The sequence below is a fragment of the Dermacentor silvarum genome, chromosome 11 (assembly GCF_013339745.2).
Source record: "Dermacentor silvarum isolate Dsil-2018 chromosome 11, BIME_Dsil_1.4, whole genome shotgun sequence".
Classification (NCBI taxonomy): Eukaryota; Metazoa; Arthropoda; class Arachnida; order Ixodida; family Ixodidae; genus Dermacentor; species Dermacentor silvarum.
In genome coordinates this window covers 26470090-26488267 of record NC_051164.1, presented here as the reverse complement: position 1 = coordinate 26488267, position 18178 = coordinate 26470090, and the positions used below count along the sequence as shown (strand labels likewise).

Genomic DNA, 18178 nt, shown 5'->3' with positions numbered 1-18178 from the left:
AGTCCATGGGCATCTCCTGTCGTCCTTGTTACGAAAAAAGACGGCTCGGTACGGTTCTGTGTCGATTATCGGCGCCTGAACAAGATCACGCGCAAAGATGTATAGCCGCTGCCGCGAATCGATGACGCTATCGATAGCCTACAAGGAGCAGAATTCTCTTCATCGCTAGATTTACGCTCCGGATATTGGCAAGTACCCATGGCTGACGTCGATAGGCCGAAGACAGCCTTGGTCACACCCGACGGCTTATACGAATTTAACGTCATGCGGTTTGGACTTTATAATGCGGCAGCAACCTTTGAACGCATGATGGACACAGTTCTGCGCGGTTTGAAGTGGCACACGTGCTTATGTTATCTCGACGACGTTGTTGTTTTTGCCTCTGACTTCACCACGCACCTTCAACGCCTACGGCGTGTTTTGACGTGCTTAGCAAACGCTGGCCTCCAACTTAACCTAAAGAAGTGCCGATTTGCAGCGCGGCAGCTCACGATACTAGGTTACGTCGTCTCGAAGGATGGAATCCTCCCTGATCCAGCCAAACTTCGTGCCGTCGCCGAATTCCCTAAACCGACGTTCGTCAAGGACGTCGGTTTCCGTCGGTTCCGGCGGTCAAGGACGACGGAAGGACGTACATCAAGGACCATCCTGCGGCATGGTCCACCTCAAGAACTGCTCAGCGATCGCGGACGCGTCTTCCTGTCGGAAGTAGTTGAAGCGATTCTCAAGGAGTGCCACGTTGTTCATAGTACGACTACGGCGTACCACCCTCAAACGAATGGCCTCACAGAACGCTTCAACTGTACACTCGGCGACATGCTTTCAATGTACGTCACCTCCGACCCCACGAACTTGGACGCCATTCTACCCTTCGTGACCTACGCGTATAATACCGCTACGCAGAGCACCACTGGATTTTCACCCTATTTCTTACTGTGTTGTCGACGGCGGCGGCGTTTTGCCCGCGTTCGCACCGAACGCGCGCGGTGTTGGTGAGGTGTTTATGAAGAACGTGCCAACCTTTGACGTACACCCTATGGTGGTGTACCGTAGCGACCACAAGGCCATGGACCCTGTGGTCACTAAATAAATGAACACCACCAGATCATATATATTTCTCATTTTTTAATAGTTCAAATAACCTATCACACCATCACATCGTAATAGTCACAATTGTAAATACATAATTTCAACCGTAGTACATTTTCAGGACACAGTGGCCTTTTCTGTTCTTCTTGCCTTAGATGTCTTGAATTTAAAATGTCAAATACGTTGTTGACATGTTTGATAAACTCGTCTGTTGGCAAGGAATTTGAAAATTTTAGAATTTTTTGAGCTCTGCAGTCACTAAGAGCACCCGCTACCGATTGACTAAACGTTTGAGCCAACAATGAGACTTTCATGGGCTGGTGTTTGCAACTATTATGTGCCGGTATAAGTTTATTTGCCAAATGTAGGCCTTCTGTATACTGGATTGCATGCAGCTCATCAATGTGTTTCCACAATATGAACTGTTTGTTCATATCACAATAGCCTTTTTATCAAACAGGGTGTGTCGCAGTAGCTTCAACATGTACCAGGTATCCAACATGGCTAAGATAAGCTTTTTTGTCACTTGATGCGGAAAACAAGCAACCAGCTCCGTCAGGTCCATCTTGCAGCCAAGGCTGCGCAGCAGTGACAAATTTGCTGAAGCGCCATCGCAAATCAAACACACCTTTTTCATGAGCAAAGCTAGCAACTTGCAGCACCAAATTGCACCTTTGCTCACCACCAAGGCCATCCACTAGAAAGTAGTCAATCGGCAGCTTCCATTTGCCATTGATTGCAACAAGCATTAAAACAAATGCATCTTTGGCAACTGGAAAGCTGTCAGCATTGACATCAATGCCCATGTCAACATATCCATGGAACCTTTTTCCGTCCCACTCAATATATCTTTGAATCGCCATCTCATCCACAACCAGATTGCATAATGTGGAGTAGCCGTGCTTTACCTTCATAGCCAATGCAGTCATTTCCTCTTTTGAAAAGCCAGCAGCCCCATCAACGCATTGATACCATTTACATAGTGTCTTTAGATGCGGGAGGCATCTGTTGAAAACAGCTCGTACATATCTGTATGCTCTAGGGGAATAAAAATGTAAAGTCAGAGCAAATGACCTGAGCTCTGGTGAGTAAGCGGGTGACATTGCTGCACCAGACTTACGTGGCAGTTGACGCATGAGCAAGTAATTTTTTGCCCCACCAAGAGTACTCTGCAACATGGCGACATCCCCATTTGCTAGAATGCGATTGTCAGATAAATCTTCTATGACATCTTGGAGATGAGCAAACATTTGAAAAAGCCGGTGATGGAATTGCTGTAGAGCCTTCATCTTCTGCTTGGTCGCAGTTTGTAATTGTGTAACGCCATACTTCATGCCTCAGAATGGCCTTTTCATGCGTGTCTTCTGCTGGCTGTGGCTGCAAAATATCACACGCTGTAAAATGTGCATGAGAAACCAACATGCCACAAATCACGCACGCAGAACAAAGTTCTTAATTGTTGTTGAGTACACTCTTGTGCAAGGTATGAAGAATATAATGCTAAATTTGAGGTCATTACCTTGCTCACGACGGTTTCTGTTTACACTTTTGTGAACTTAAAAACTGTGAGGGCATAAAACTGCCATCCAGATGAGCTTGCTAGTGCCACTTATTTTTATTTATTTGCAAAATACTGCAGGCCCATCTGGGCCCAGGCAGGAAATGTAAAAGTACAAAACAACTAACACAGATGAGACCAATGTAGCATAGTTCAGTGCGAGATGTTTCAAAGAAGCATTTTAGTTTCAGTGGGCAAAATATATAGAGCTCATATATCACGGCTCATCGTGACCGATGGAACAAATAAAAGCATAGAAAATTGTGAAAAACCTGTTGGTCTTCTAGTTGATTGTGTCATTTTAACGGAAAAGAGAAATTGAACAAAATATTATTGGCCACCAATTCGTGTTTAATTCAAACCCTGAGGAAACTCATGCCGCTGTGGGCGAACATGAATGTTTCAGCTTTTAATTACATGGTTGCCATGATCATAAATATTAGTGCCCAAGTGGAATTCACCGAGTGACATTTATTATGCTTCAGCTATTAAACAGTTGCCATGAAGAGAAATGCTACTTAACTTGCAGTTACCTAAGGAAACAACTATGTAGAAATTGTAGTGGTCGAGTATTATCCTTACCATAGTATGCCTTGCTGTTCGAGGTGTCGCTAGGTTGTGTGTAGGCAGTGATGCAGTAGCTTCACCCTTGAGCGTCCTGGAGGGCCTTGGACTGGGAGAATGGACAAAATACACCAAGTTCAATGATGAGGGACCGTTTACTGCAACATAGCTTGAAATTGCTGACCGTGCAAACGAAATACCAGATGCACAGTTGAAGCTAAAACCCAGGACTAATAGCGACACCATTGGTTTAATTTAAAATTTAAGCACAATAATGACCAGCAAACAGGACAATGTTAGAGAGATCAGTGGCTGTGGCTATGTACTGTATTTTTATCTACTGTCCCAAAAAATGATGTTGATAAAGTTTACGAGCACAGTTGGCAGGTTATAAGTTTTATTACTGTAGTAAATGCTGGACCTAGCAAGGGTGTTATATACACGTGTAATGAGAGGACATGGCTGAAGTATAATTCAGTGAAGGAGTGTGTTTTCCTTATTCGAAGTTTACTGAAAGAAAGTAGTTTTTCATCTTGCATAACACTGCTTTGCTGCACTTTGTTTTATTTTCCTTATCTTGTACTTATCTAGATGGTTTAAATAAGGTTATGATGTAGCATATATGGCTTTCATTCATTACCACTTGCTTTTGCCCGTGTTAACAAGGAAACCTGAACACAGTATGGTTGTCACCTATGTCAAAAAAGGGCTGTGGTGTAGCTGATGATAGGTTGGACAGTTGTATCTTTCTCTTCCTTCTGAGCATTACTAATAGATCTTTAAATATGTCGAAAACATCTTACAGAAAGCTGTATGACAGGCTCATATGCATTTTTGAAACTGCAATAATTACTTTAAAGCGTGAAATCTAAAATATATATTACAGGGAAGCACCAGATTTTTGCAAAGCAGATCAGAACATGAATGAACCAAGGCACACATGTGAGAAAATGTCTTAAGCAAGCCCTGTGATCATTACGACAACCAAACACGCCAGGACATGTTGGATTTTGGAAGGCTCATCAGCGATGTCTGAATCAGGGAAGGACGAGCTAGCAGATGTAGCAGTACCCTCTGCTAGCACATCATACAAGCCCTCAGACATGTCCATGTCCATTGTGGCTTGAGAGAGACCGGCCTGAATATAAGAAAAGCATACTTGACTTCACGAATAGTGGGGACATCTACCTCAGTCATGAAAAAGGCATGATCAAACTGGAAACAGGCATATGGCTGCATACAGCTGTGATGTTCCCGTGGATGTAGCTGCTTCACTTTAAGGTTGACTCATAGTTGTGGCATTGTCGTTTGCAAGCGTCTACAGTTAAAGAATAACCCACCAGATATTCTTAAGGTCGAACCTGTGGAATGAATTTACACATACTTTCTAGAGTCATGCAAAAGGCCTCGCATGATCTGTGCATGCTTTCCCTACACACTGCATCCCCGAAGCTTGTGTAGAAAACTATGTTCGATCTAAGTGTGCTTGTAAAATACGCATACAGCTAATTGAATCTCAGGGAAAATGGAGCTGTAGTAACTTTGCAGTGCATGCTTCACACAAAAATATCATAGACATAACTGTAACACATACATAATGTAAAGTAATGCCCCCTCCGTAATGCCTCCAGGCCATCAGGGTACTAATAATAAATGAATGAAAATGATGTTCACTCCTGTAACTTAAAGTACAACTGCGTTATTTCATCTCAACTGTCATTTACCTGTTGTTTAAAATTTGTCAACCAACACCAAATCAAAGAAAATGGCATTTAGCCTCAACATGGGAAGTGATAGAACTTTGCAACATGATGATTGAACTTTGGAGTCACAAGCAGAGTTACCTGCAACATATTCTGTACGAAATTATTGTTCTTATTGACTATTGCAAAACTTCGTATGTTAGGTGAACACTAATCTTTCATGGTTTCTTCAATTAATTCATTTTATTGCAATTTTGATTGTTTTGAGCGACAAGAAATACATACAAAAGTCAGTCAATATATTTTTATAGCAGGAAATGTAATTGTTCGACAATAAATAGTTTCACTTCGTGGGCTTTTTGGGACTGTACGCTAGCTGATAAAAGTACTTCAAGGAGAAATAAATGTTTAACACTTTGTGGGAATTATGACAAAGTTGAAAAAAAATGACTTGACTTGTATTGCACCACTTTTTCTCCAGTTATAATTCACACGAGCATGTACTCACTAGTGATTATTGCAGTTCCATTTTCATAAATAAATAAACGTTCATTGTGCTTACCTATGGAAGGACAGGCCATCACGCCGATTTTATGGTCGATTAGGGCATCCTGGCACACAACACTTCATAACGCAGGTGCGCCTACTGCTGACGGGAGTTCTCGCCGGTCTGCTAAGAGGCCGAAGACTTTGAGCAGAGCAACAGTGTCGACTGCGCTACCTTAACTACGGACCGGCACTGCCCTAAATATGTTCGGAGTCTCCGGCTCGCCAGTGCATCCTTGGGCACAAGACAGGACGCATTTTTGTCCCGTTGGAAAACAGTCGCTTTGGACCCTGTACACTCGCTTAATCGCCTGCACATTTTTGCGAGGGCGAAAGGCATCATTGTTTCCCAGAAGACGTCGTCAAACGAAACGAATCATCGTTGGAAGGGCGGCTTGGTTGCCTTTACACGTTTCCAGGGCGAAAGGTTCCCTCGTTTCCCTGAAACCACCCCGAAACGCTACCAGTCGTCCTTGAAGTGGTCCTCCCGGGTTGTTCGGCGCAATGCCGGTTAACCGACGCCTTCGTTCGCAACAGCCTTGGCGCCTGTCTGCTAATTAAGCGGCGAGACTCAACTGCTTCACACACTCGACTTCACTCGTTTGCCACGGCGGCTATGTGCGCATATTCCGAAACCCCCGCACCAGACGAAACCGAAGCCACCGGAGCGAGCCGAGTAAAATCTACCGCTTGCCTATCACGTGAGGGCCTATTTCCCATCATCCCATTCCTCGAATTTTTTATGACTAGGCTTCAAGATTGTCACGTGACGCTCCCTCCTAGTTTTCTTCCTTCATTCATGGTCATCATCATCATCATTTATTTGCCCTTAAGGGCCCCTGATGGGGCATCACATAAGGGGGGGGGGGGATAACAAATGGTAACCTCGGGTGACATAAAAAAAACAAAAAACAAGAAAGAAGACATTATTACAGGTTGCAAAAGCAGGTAAACACAGTAAACACATGAAAATTAGAAAGCCGAGAAAAAGAGCTTATAGTGGGGCTGTGGACAACACTGGTGTAATAATAACAGTTTAAATTTTACAGAATTAGTTTCATTGACGATATCATCAGGAAGAACATTCCAATCCGATATGGCAGTCGGCAGAAATGATTTATTGAAAGCGTTAGTTGAACCATGAATGCGTTGAACACTGTGACAATTAAACAGACGTCGTGATGATCTCATGGGCGGCAGAATTGAGGCCCCGGCGAGGCCCCGGCGAGAAAGGCGGCGTCAGAGGAGGCTATAGCTAGCCGAGGCTAGCTGAGTGACGTCATGCTGCCTCCTGTTTTTTTTTTTCCTTCCTCCATGGCTCGGGCTAATTCCGTGTGGACCCTCACGCAAAAGCTTTGCAGACGCGGCCGCGCCTGCCTTTGGGCTTCAGCGCCATGGTCCAGAGAGGAGATCGTCGTTCCACCCAATGTAAATGCTTACCTTGAGAACACCATCCGTGGAGTCCACGCGTAACCATTAGCTTCCATATCACTCTCGATGAACGCTAAATTTTTCTTCGGCAATATTGTTAGTTGTCGAGCGGGGTCAGCGAAGTTTACTGCGATATTATTATATGGACACCAGAGGCACATTTGGGCTGACGCCATTGGCGTCGGTGGTGTCGTGTTGAGCTGCTATTGACGGCGCATGCACTGCCCACCCGTGGAACATTAGAATGCCTTCAAAAATGGGCGCAGTGTGTTTGGTTATTAGGTTGCGGTCGGTCTGCAGCACGGGTCTCAAACGCGAGACGCGCGCTGAGACCGGCGGTGATTGGCTTTGCAGGAGTCAGCGCAATGAAGTCAGTGGAACCTGGAAAATACCGCAATCATCGGCGCGCGCGCAGGCAACATGTTGTAGTTGTTGGGAAATACGGACCAACACGTCTTCCGGCGGCTGCAGCTCAGATTTGTAGCTTCGCTTACCTCTATTTATATTATCGCAAGTCGACTCATTCCCTTTTACTGCAAAGATTAGGTGCTGGATCTAGGATGCATGCTTAAAGGTTTCACATATATTTATTATTGTAAACGACAGCGAAATCACATAAAGCGAGACGACCGTTAGGAGGGCCGCTCGAATTACTGTGCTGTAGTACTCGCCAGTCACCTTTTTCGACCCCCCTGATAAGTTAGATGTGTGTTCGCTGTGAAAATATAAAAAAAAGGTCAGCACTAAATTTCTCTACACTGTCCCTAATCAAGGCGTAGTGATAATGTTTAACGCATTTGTACGTCGCCGGCTGATGTACATCTCGCTCTAGTGAAAAACACTGGTTTTATTACTCGTTGCGTACTTGCGTATTCGTAACGATTCCAATTTTTATTTATTCCTGCAGTTCATACATCAGAAATGGAGGGAACAGGAACAAAAAGCGTTGACAATTGTCCAGCTGGACGGGATCCCTGTATCCTTACACACCGTCAATTCCAGTGCGGTGTTATAAGCGAACGTAACAAAAGGTAGCACTCGGTCCCAATTGGAGTGGTCTGACGAGACGTACATAGCGAGCATGTCGCCCAGGGTTCGGTTAAAACGATCTGTCATCCCGTTTGTCTGTAGATGATAGTCACTGGTGGTGTGGTGAACGACGCGGCATTCACGAAGCAATGCTGCGATGACGTCGGAGAGGAACACACGACCACGGTCACTCAGCAACTCTCGAGGAGCTCCATGACGAAGGACAAAATTGTGAAGAATGAAAGTGGCAACGTCTTTTGCTGTGGACGACGGGAAAGGTGAAGTTTCGGCATACCGTGTGAGGTGATCGACGGCAACGATTATCCAACGGTTACCGTCTGGTGTACTGGGAAGGGGACCGTAGATGTCGATGCCGACGCGGTAAAATGGTCAGGCGGGGCATGGCAGAGGTAATAAGGTGCCGGCGGCGTGTTGAGGAGGAGTCTTGCGTCGCTGGCACGTGGAACATGAACGAACATACTGTCGAACATAACGGTACATGCCACGCCAGTAGTACCAAAGCCTAATACGTGAATACGTCTTCAGGAAACCTGCGTGGCCACATTGTGGGTCGTCGTGGAAAGTGGAGCAGATTTCGGAGCGCAGGTGGCGGGGAATGAAGAGGAGCCACTTACGGCCGCCGGGAGATTTAATTCCGGCGGTACTGCACGTTTTACCGAGTGGTGAAGTGCTCAGCTTGCCGACGCAACGTCCGAGAAGTGGTAGCAGAAGTCCGGCCAGACTGAAAGTGTGGAATCGAAGTCACCCACGGGTCCTTGCGCTGCGCAGATGGCATGTCAGAGATGGCAAGAGCGATGGTATCGCAGGTAGTATTTGTGAAGCAGACAGGGTCGGGAGGAAGGGGCGAACGGGAGAGGGCGTCTGCATCCGAATGTTTCCGACCAGAGCGATGCACGACGCGGATGTCGTATTCCTGGAGCCGCAATGCCCATCGAGCGAGGCGACCACTTGGATCTTTCAGTGACGACAACCAGCACAAGGCGTGGTGATTGGTCACTACGTCAAATGGGCGCCCGTACACGTAAGGACCAAATTTCTCTATGGCCCAAATTATGGCAAGACATTCATTTTCAGTGACACAATAGTTGCCTTCGGCTTTAGTTGGGAGTTAGGCTTGCATAGGCAACGACGTACTCTTCAAACCCATCTTTCCGTTGAGCAAGAATAGCGCCTAACCCGACACCACTGGCGTCCGTGTGGATCTCAGTGGGTGCAGAGGGGTCGAAGTGTCGCAGTATAGGAGGCGACGTAAGAAGACGGCGCAATTCGTTGAAAGCGTCGTCGCAAGCAGGAGACCATGCCGAAAGGTTATTACTGGCAGAGAGGAGCTTGGTCAAAGGGTTGATGATCATAGCGAAATTGCGAATAAAGCATCCGAAATAAGAACATAGGCCGATAAAGCTGCGGAGACCTTTCATGGTACGTGGTTTGGGAAACGCTGAAACCGCCGTAAGTTTGGCAGGGTCGGGGAGAATACCATCCTTCGAAACAACATGCCCTAGAATCGTCAGCTTTCGAGCGGCGAAGTGGCATTTCTTCAAGTTCAGTTGCAGTCCTGCAGCTGAGAGGCAAGCAAGCACTTGTTCGAGGCAAGTTAGATGGGACGCAAAATCGGAGGAAAAGACCACAATGTCGTCTAAGTAGCAAAGGCAAATATTCCACTTCAGGCTTCGAAGGATCGTGTCCATCATGCGGTCGAAAGTAGCAGGCGCGTTGCAGAGGCCGAAGGGCATGACTGTGAACTCATACAGGCCATCGGGCGTCACAAAAGCTGTTTTTTCGCGATCGGCCTCCTGCTATCGGTACCTGCCAGTATCCCGAGCGCAGATCTAAGGACGAGAAGAATTCTGCTCTCTGTAGGCAGTCCAGGGCATCGTCGATGCGTTGTAGAGGGTACACATCCTTGCACGTTATTCGATTAAGACGTCGGTAATCCACGCAGAACCTGATGGATCCGTTCTTTTTCTTCACCAGCACAACTGGAGTGGCACAGGGACTGCTGGAGGGTTGGATTATTCCACGTTTCAGCATATCGTCTACCTGTTCATCGATGACACGGCGTTCTGCAGTCGACACAGGGTATGAGCGCTGGTGCAATGGTGCTTGTTGACCGGTATCGATGCGATGAACAACTGCTGATGTTCGACCTAAGGAAGACTGGTTGTGGTCGAAGGAGGCTCCAAAACACTGCACGAGTTGCACGATCTCCTTGTGCTGCGCAGGTGTGAGGGCGGAATCGACGGCATTTAAGAATATGTGGACAGGATCATCGGTGAAAGCGGCAGGAGCGACGGCACAAATCGGTAGTAATGCCTTATCTCTAAGCATTGCATCCTCGAAAAGGCAGTCAAATGTCTCGAAGCTCCCCAAACACTCACCGCGTAGTAGAAGTGACGGACATGCAGATACATTGCATACGTAGATGGCCGCAGAACCATTGCAGAAGTTGATGACAGCCCACGGGAGGAGATAGTTTCGGCGATGAGCAGTAGCTGCAGATGGCGAAAACAAAGCAGGTGAGTTGATGGCGGCAGGCGAAAACACAGGCACCAAAACGACGGACAAAGGGGCGATGTGTACGTCAGCCGCGGCAAACACTTTAGGGGGAGTGTGGTCGTCGAGGTCAGGGCACGGCGTCGACAATGTGAGTTCGGCACGAGCGCAGTCCACGAGGGCTTGATGAGTAGACAGAAAATCCCTTCCTAGGATTACGTCGTAGGATGATCGGGGCAGGACGATAAACTTAACGGCATACATAACATTTTGAATAATTACACGGGCTGCGCACTGAGCGGTAGGCTTGACGTGATGTGAGGTCGCCGTACGCAGGGAAGCATCGGTAAGCGGGGTGGTCACTTCTCTCAGATGGCGGCACAATTTTTCGCTAATTACAGAAACAACAGCTCCTATGTCGACAAGTGCACGTACGGCGATACCTTCTACCAATTAATCAATTTTGTTAGGCGGGTAAAAATGAGGTCTTGGAGAGTTCAACCGTCGCTTTCTCTCGAATGAGCAGACCCGCGCGCCTGCCGGACGGAGACCTTACCGCAGCTGCATGGAGCTTTGATAGGCGGATACTCGGTGGCGGCAACACTGATATTATTCCCGCTGATCTATTGTAAATAAAATGAAAAAAGAGCGGCGGAAAGAATGCAAACGACGCAAGAACGACGGTGCGTCGAGCAGATGATAGCTACTCAGCCCGTGAGCTCGCCTCAGCTTGTGTATTTATTATTGTTGTTTATGTACGTAAAATCAAGAGGTCTCGCAATCGGTCTTCTGACTATGATACCTGCTTCTGTACTTATGTCTTCCTTGAAATGTATATTTCCGGTTTTGGAAAACAAAATGGAAAGTGAAGAAGGAAATATCGACAAGCAATGCACACTGACGAACCCAAGCACACAAAGAATGTATCTACGGGCTCCAACACCGCAAGCACAGTTCAGGACCTAAAGGATGGTCATACATTAGGCAGGAATCATCCATTAGGCAGGAATCATCCATTAGGCAGGGACCACACAAGTTAGTTCATGTACACATATGTAAGCACAACGCAACTGGCTGTTGGAGACTTATTCACTTCTCTGTGGCTGTTGTTACACAGCGAATGTGTGGCTCATACCAGATACGGGGGATCAGCAAAGAAATGGGTCGATTATGCCCAACGTTCCTCGCTCAACGCCCGCTCTGTTCATTGTGGTTGCTGTTTCCTATCGAGCATGTGGCTCCTACCTCTCATGGGGGATTGGCCGAGAAAGGGATGGGTAACTGCTATTTTATATGAAGAATAAATTTCAGTATACCTATGCACTTAGCGCTGTAGAACGTCCCACTTTTGCTCACTTACCTTCTTCCTTCACACTCGAATGCTTCGGTTGCCGACTTGTTCTTTTTCCTTCTTCTTCTCTAAGTAGTTGAAAGAACACCAGAGCGAGCTGCCGTAGTGCAAGAGAAAGGGGCAAAAAATTGCTTTACAAAACTCTAAGCTGCCTTCGTCGCAGCACTTCGGGCTGTCCACATCGCAGCCTTCAGCCAAAACCGGAAGCTAATATTCAAAGTCACGCTTTAACGAACTGCAGACGACCGAATCGACCAGCCGCTATATTTTTGACGTTAGTAATGACGAGTGTAGCAAACCACGGCAACTTCGCATTTGTTTCCTGACAAACTATAGCAAGTAGCAGTGCCAATCGCTATATTGAACGATGAGTACCACAGTACGAGAAACTAAAGCGAAGCTTTATATGTCTAAGCTCCTCAGGATCAAATAAAGTTGACATTCTGTCTGTCTGTCTGTATGCATGTATGTCTAGGCGAAATCGCCCAGAGTACAGAAAACTATCATCATCAGCACTGGCTCGAGCGTCGTCGTCTTCCTTCCGTAGCTGGCTCGTTGGCGACCCTCGGGTGGCGCTCGTGCTCTGCACGCGCTCTTGCCACTGCTGGCAGCTCAGACCTACGGGCCCAAAAGGCCCTAGTTAAGCGCACCCTGGCGGCAGTTACCGCCACTGGGGTTCCGTACAAGGGACTCCACCTAATGTTTGTAAGGGGCGGCCTCCTCATGGTCGTCCAGAGCATACCTCCTCGTACTTTTTGCCGTACAATTCAAAGTTTTTCACCACCACCTTGCCACTGCTCCCGCCTTCGTCCTCGCCGTCTTCTTCCACAGCTGGCTGCGTTGCCGCTGATCATTCCAGCGTAGAATTTCACTTCTCTTCTGCCGTCGTAATGGGGAGGCCGCGCTTACGGGGGTAGGATCCATTGCTTAAGGCGTATGAACATTCATTGTCTTACATAACGGATAGATATAATTATGAAGCAATTTAATTTCGAGGAATCGCAAGCGGCAATGGCAGGTGAGTGCTGCTAACCATGCCGCCGAGCAAACTCGAGACATCGAATGCAAGCGACAATGGCGGACTGCCGGCGTACCGTCAGTGACGTAGTTCTCTCCGTCGCAACCGAACGTTCGTGTACCCTCATAATTGAGAAATACTTTAATTGAAGCCTCGGGATTAACCCAGTGAGAAACACTGGGCTTCGCGGGTAAACCATGTTCACGGTGTGGAAGGGCCGACGCATTTTTTTGTGACATTTTGGCAGAACCAAAACAGGGATAAGCCAACAATCTTTATTTTTTTTCAGTTTAAAATTCACAGACGCAGGTAATTTAATGTTAACCCTGTTCTTATTCGAAATGTACGCTCACAGATATCTAATTCATTTCCGAACGCGCTTCTGCATGTTGTTGTATGTTGTTGTTGTTGCCTTAAAACGTTCCATCGGGCTTATGGCTTGAAGATGAAAAGAAAGCCGCTCGCGGTGTTCACCTGCTCGAGCCAGCGAGAACGTGCCAGAAGAAGAAAATCCATGCTCGCGTCCGGCCGCGTATTTGACGAGCTCCGCAGTGCTAGCGTTCCTTCAACTGCCAGCCATGCACTACCTGCCAGGCCTGCGCAAGGTCATCACCAAAAAGAAGAAACAAAAACCCCAGGTAAGCGTGTTTTCACTTATCCGTTATTTTAGACTTAAGAGCAACCACGATAGTCGCCGCGTTTGAAGTGCGGTAGCTTAGCTGAGATGCCCTCGTCACTAACAATCGAAGAATTATTAGGCCCGCCGTGCCCGAAAGTTTCCTAACACAACAGTACCGGTACAATGACACCGGGTGTTCTTGCAGAACTCAACGGATCTCCTAATAAAGTTGCTTTCGCCACAGGGTACGAGTAATAAAATTCGTATCTTCGCGGCACAAGGTTAGAAGGTACCATTAACCACGTTCCCATTTTCCTTTTCTAGGCTAATGAAAGGCAGAAATTTGTTTCAAGAAATTATTTCGCCTATAAGATACAGCTGGAGATGGGCAGTTCGGCTATTCTTAGTTGGAAAGAGAAGCCATTTGGCATAGCAAGGTGTAGTGGAATAGAAATTGACAGCTACAACGTTAAGACGTTGGGGGGGGGGGGGGGGGTAGCAGGAAGGAACGCGGGCGGCTGCTACTATGACCTCCGAGATCTGTTAGTGCGCCGCCTGGTCTTGGAGGCGTTGTTACCATAGAGTTTTCAACCAACATTACTACAGGTAACCCTGGCGGGAACTGGCAGCCATAGAGCTTCCTACAATAATTGGAGGAATTGTTCAGCCACCATGAGAACGATGGTTAGTAGATGGATTTGTCCGTTATTCGTATTTGTGGCTTCAGACGACCTTGAGGCTTCGTCTATTACGCTTCAGCTGCCCTCGTTTGCCTAAATTTCAAAACAATATATATATTTTTAATTGCAGCAGGCGACAGCAGGCGATAAGACTGCGAACGCGCATGGAGACTGCTTATTTGTGTGGTAACGCTTCTCCATGCGTCCGTGGCGCAACAGCTTCAAAATCGGGCTTCCGTGCTAGAGGTCCTGTGTTGATGTCGTGTTGTCGGCCAATTTTATTCATATTTACTTATATGCTTAAATGCGATATCTTTTCGAATATGATCAGTTTGCAAAATCCCTCAGCCGTTGAAAGCCAAAAGGACAAAATTTAGGCAAATCCATGTACAAACCATGTTTCCATCTCCCAGTACTGCCACAGTTGCCTCTTGTAAGTCGCGGGATCGAATCCCGGCCGCGGCGGCCGCATTTCGATGGAGGCGAAAATGCAAAAACGCCCGTGGGCTTGCGTTCTAGTGCACGTTAAAGAACCCCAGGTGGTAATTCAGCCCGCATGGAAATGATATTTATTGCATGTATTTATTTAACTTAGTCTTTCTGGCTTCGATCGGCCTTGCGACTTACCAAACTGAGCAATATTTCAACAGAAATATTGCCCTATGAATTCATTATTTCGCGGTGATTATGCATGGGCCGAGAGCCTTGCTGCCTAACAATTTAAGAAATATAGGACTCAGAAGCCTTGCTGCCTTCCGCGTTTAGAAATATAGGACGGCTTCGAAATTTAGGCCAACAAAGGCAGGTGAAGCGTAATAGAGAAATCCACAGGAACGTCTGAATCCACAAAAATCAAGATCGTACAAATCCATGTACACCAACCGTCAATCCCACCTGAGCGCAATGACCACGTAGCTCAGGGTTGCCTCTGGCAAATCTAGCAGGAAACTCCACGGCTGTTGACGTTATGCTTTTTTCAGCCTGTTGGTAAGCGTATGACATTTCACTGAATGCCGAAACACGGGACACGGACGTGTGTCGCAGCGATGGGCTGCAGCTTGTAATTTTCTAGTACGAAGGCATTGGCAGCTACGATCGTTGACGAGTAGCTTATTTTTTAAATTTTCCCCTGATGGGCAAGATTAAATGGCGTGGCACAAAAACGCATTGAACGCATCGTGCTCGAAGAAAGCGTCAGGAGATGGCGATATGAGCACTGCTGCCGCCATCGACGCCTTCAGAGTTGCGTCATGCCGTCATTTGTGAAACGATCTTTAGAATAAGGTAAAACTTTTCTAATGAGAACGAAATGACGCATTTGGACTGGTCGTGTAATGACTTAAAACATTGCGTTAAACATTGATGACAATATTTATTGCACAAATCCAACACCCATGTCGGAAAGCGAAGCTTTCGAAGAGGAGCTAAATGCTATAATACTAAATGCGATGTGAGAAGCCTCTTTAGTCATCCCATGCAATGTGTAATCTCATCAGTGAATAAGCTTATAGACATCCAATGTGAAAACATTTATTATCATACGATGATTATACTTATGCAATCCGCCGTTCAGAAGCTATGCCAAAATGCAAGCACCAGTTCACGCGAATGCACACTGAGACGTCAACGCAGCGGTATCACGTAGTGAAGCCGATATTTAATCTTTGTCGATGATGGAACGGTGACAAGAGGTGGTATTTGCCGAGAGCTTTAGCTGAGAGACGTATGCGCGACACACAGTGGTAAGATTGACTTTTACTCGATCGTTTCGTTACGGCAACTGTGGCCTAATGGACTCTGGCGCCCATACTTTCCCGCGCACGCGCTCTCGCGCACGCGTTCATTCGCGCTCACGTGCTTTCCATTACGTGAAACGTGAAATAAGGCACGCGCCGATAGTCTGAAAGAGCCACGTGGCTCTGGCAGGAGAGAAATATGTTTGCCGCTGTGGCCCAATGATTAGAACATGGGGCGGTTGGTGCCCGATGCCAAAGTTCCATCCCACCGTCGGATCCGTAATTGTTTTACTTTTCTACGTGTGAGCTATTCGACAAGACAAAAAAATCTGCAGAAACAGTCAGAAAAGCCCGGAAAGGGTTGCAAAAAAATAAAAAAAGCTTCGCTTTAAAACTGTATAGGCGGTAATGCGGTAGTAATGACGATGACTATTCGTGGTTGTTTTTGGCTTGGTTTCTGTTCCACGACGCAGCGGCTGAGGCTGTCCCAGCCGCTGGACTTCTACACGGAGAGGAGCAAAAGCTCCACCACATCGGGGGCGGTGCCCACAGAAACGTCTTCGCGACCGATCGGCCAGCGACTGAGGCCCCAGCTGATACGCGAGCGCGTGGCCGCCGCGGTTGCCGTGCCCGAGGAGCTTCGCCACTGGGCCGAAGACTTCCCGTGGCGCCGTGCGATGCATGCGGCCATCGCCGCAGCGGTAATCGTCGGCGTATGCGTGGCGGCGCTCATCATGGCCCAGACGCCGGAGGTCGAACAGCCGACCTGCGACGAGGACTGCATGTTATACACCAAGGTTCGTGTGCAATAATCCCCTTCGCGGAAAGACGTGTGGCCAAGGGTTTAGGCTGTAGTTGTTTCCGGATTGAGAGAGCCGCTGAGAGCACGGGCGACACTGGAGGCGACAAGTGCTTGTGTAGCCTTCAGACTCGTGCGCGTCGCTCGCGATGTTTTCACCATTCTACGGGCGACTCTGTCACAATGGCTCAGTGGCTCTGGCACGCACTGAGGCTGAGGACTAGATCACCCGGCGACGGCAGTCTAGTTCCATAAGAGGTGAAGTGAAACAAGCTTGACGTAGGCCAATCCCTGGTATGCGCGCTAAAGAATCCCAGTGATGGTCAAGATGTATTCCAAAATCGTCCGCTGTGGTGTACGGCAAAGCCACTGCCTTCCACTGTGAGTCACTGAGCCAGACGAAAAATTAGGGGGTATGCTTAGAACTTTCTAAGAATGTGAAGGCGACACTATACCGGGGCACAGGTAATATCCCATTGCCTTGACCAGCACCCGTAATCGACGCTAACAACCGAGAACCTATGTGACGTTTACGTCAGTGCCCCTGCCTACCTTTTCCTTACCCAGTATCCAACGCTCTTAAACGTCGTTGTAGTTACTATATAATTATCACAGCATTCACTACCTTGGTATGACGTAGTTAATAACAGCAGAAATATTAACTTTTCTGGCAGAACAACGTAGTCATTGCTGCTAATAAATCCCAGCTTCCAATTCCAAGTGCGGTTAGCACCGCAGGACACAATTGAAATTGAAATTGTTTATTTGCCATCCTGTAGATTTACAGATGGGGGGACTGTAGAAAAAAAAGCTATCCTTCAACAGCTTGACGTGTCTACAATCCCTGTTTCTGCAGGGAGGCAGCATAACATATGTGCACATACACATACATACATATACATACATATACATACATATTATAGCTGTATACATAACTTCAATGACATGTTTCTCACTCACGCTTTGCTTCATGTCAAGAAACAAATGCAAAAAACAGATACATAACGTTACCGGATATTACATCGAAACCGTATACATCAGTTTCAGTTCCTTGGATGATGACGTAAAAAGATCAAATCAGATCGAAAAATAGTAATTTAACAGTGTTGGTATTATGTATTTAAGGCTTTGTTTCCCATAGTTTGAACGTGGTGTTGCTACTAACGAATCTTTAAAGTGTCTTGTAACGTAATTTGGAGTTTTTCTCTGAAGTTGGGCTAAAATACACAGGTTGCTGATATTTCGGTGGATTTCCAGTTTATATACATGACTCAGACGATATCTGTAGAGATTGTGAGTTGGTATCACACCGGAGTTATTAAAGAAGGTTATTGTCGATGCTGTGTAGGAAGCGTTATATGCGTGGCGGAGATACTTCTTCTGTAACAGGTGAATATGTTCTAGATTGGTGGATGTTGTGTTACCCCATACTAATTGGCAATAGTTTAAATGTGATTGAAAAAGTGCATTGTACAGCAAGAGTTTATACGTGTGGAAAGAATGTATCTCATTCTTCTACTACACCAGTTATTCTACTTATT

The 18178-nt window shown here is 46.8% G+C and overlaps 1 protein-coding gene across 1 annotated transcript in view; it reads left to right on the top strand.

Moving 5' to 3' along the window:
• The first annotated feature begins 13381 nt into the window (after positions 1–13381).
• The window catches only part of LOC125941270 (neprilysin-1-like), a 52130-nt gene continuing 47333 nt past the window's right edge, over positions 13382–18178 (top strand). Inside the window, exons 1-2 of the mRNA XM_049658251.1 lie at positions 13382–13441; positions 16312–16635. Of these exons, the coding sequence (XP_049514208.1) occupies positions 13382–13441; positions 16312–16635 (384 nt within the window). The remainder of the gene's footprint in view (positions 13442–16311; positions 16636–18178) is intronic.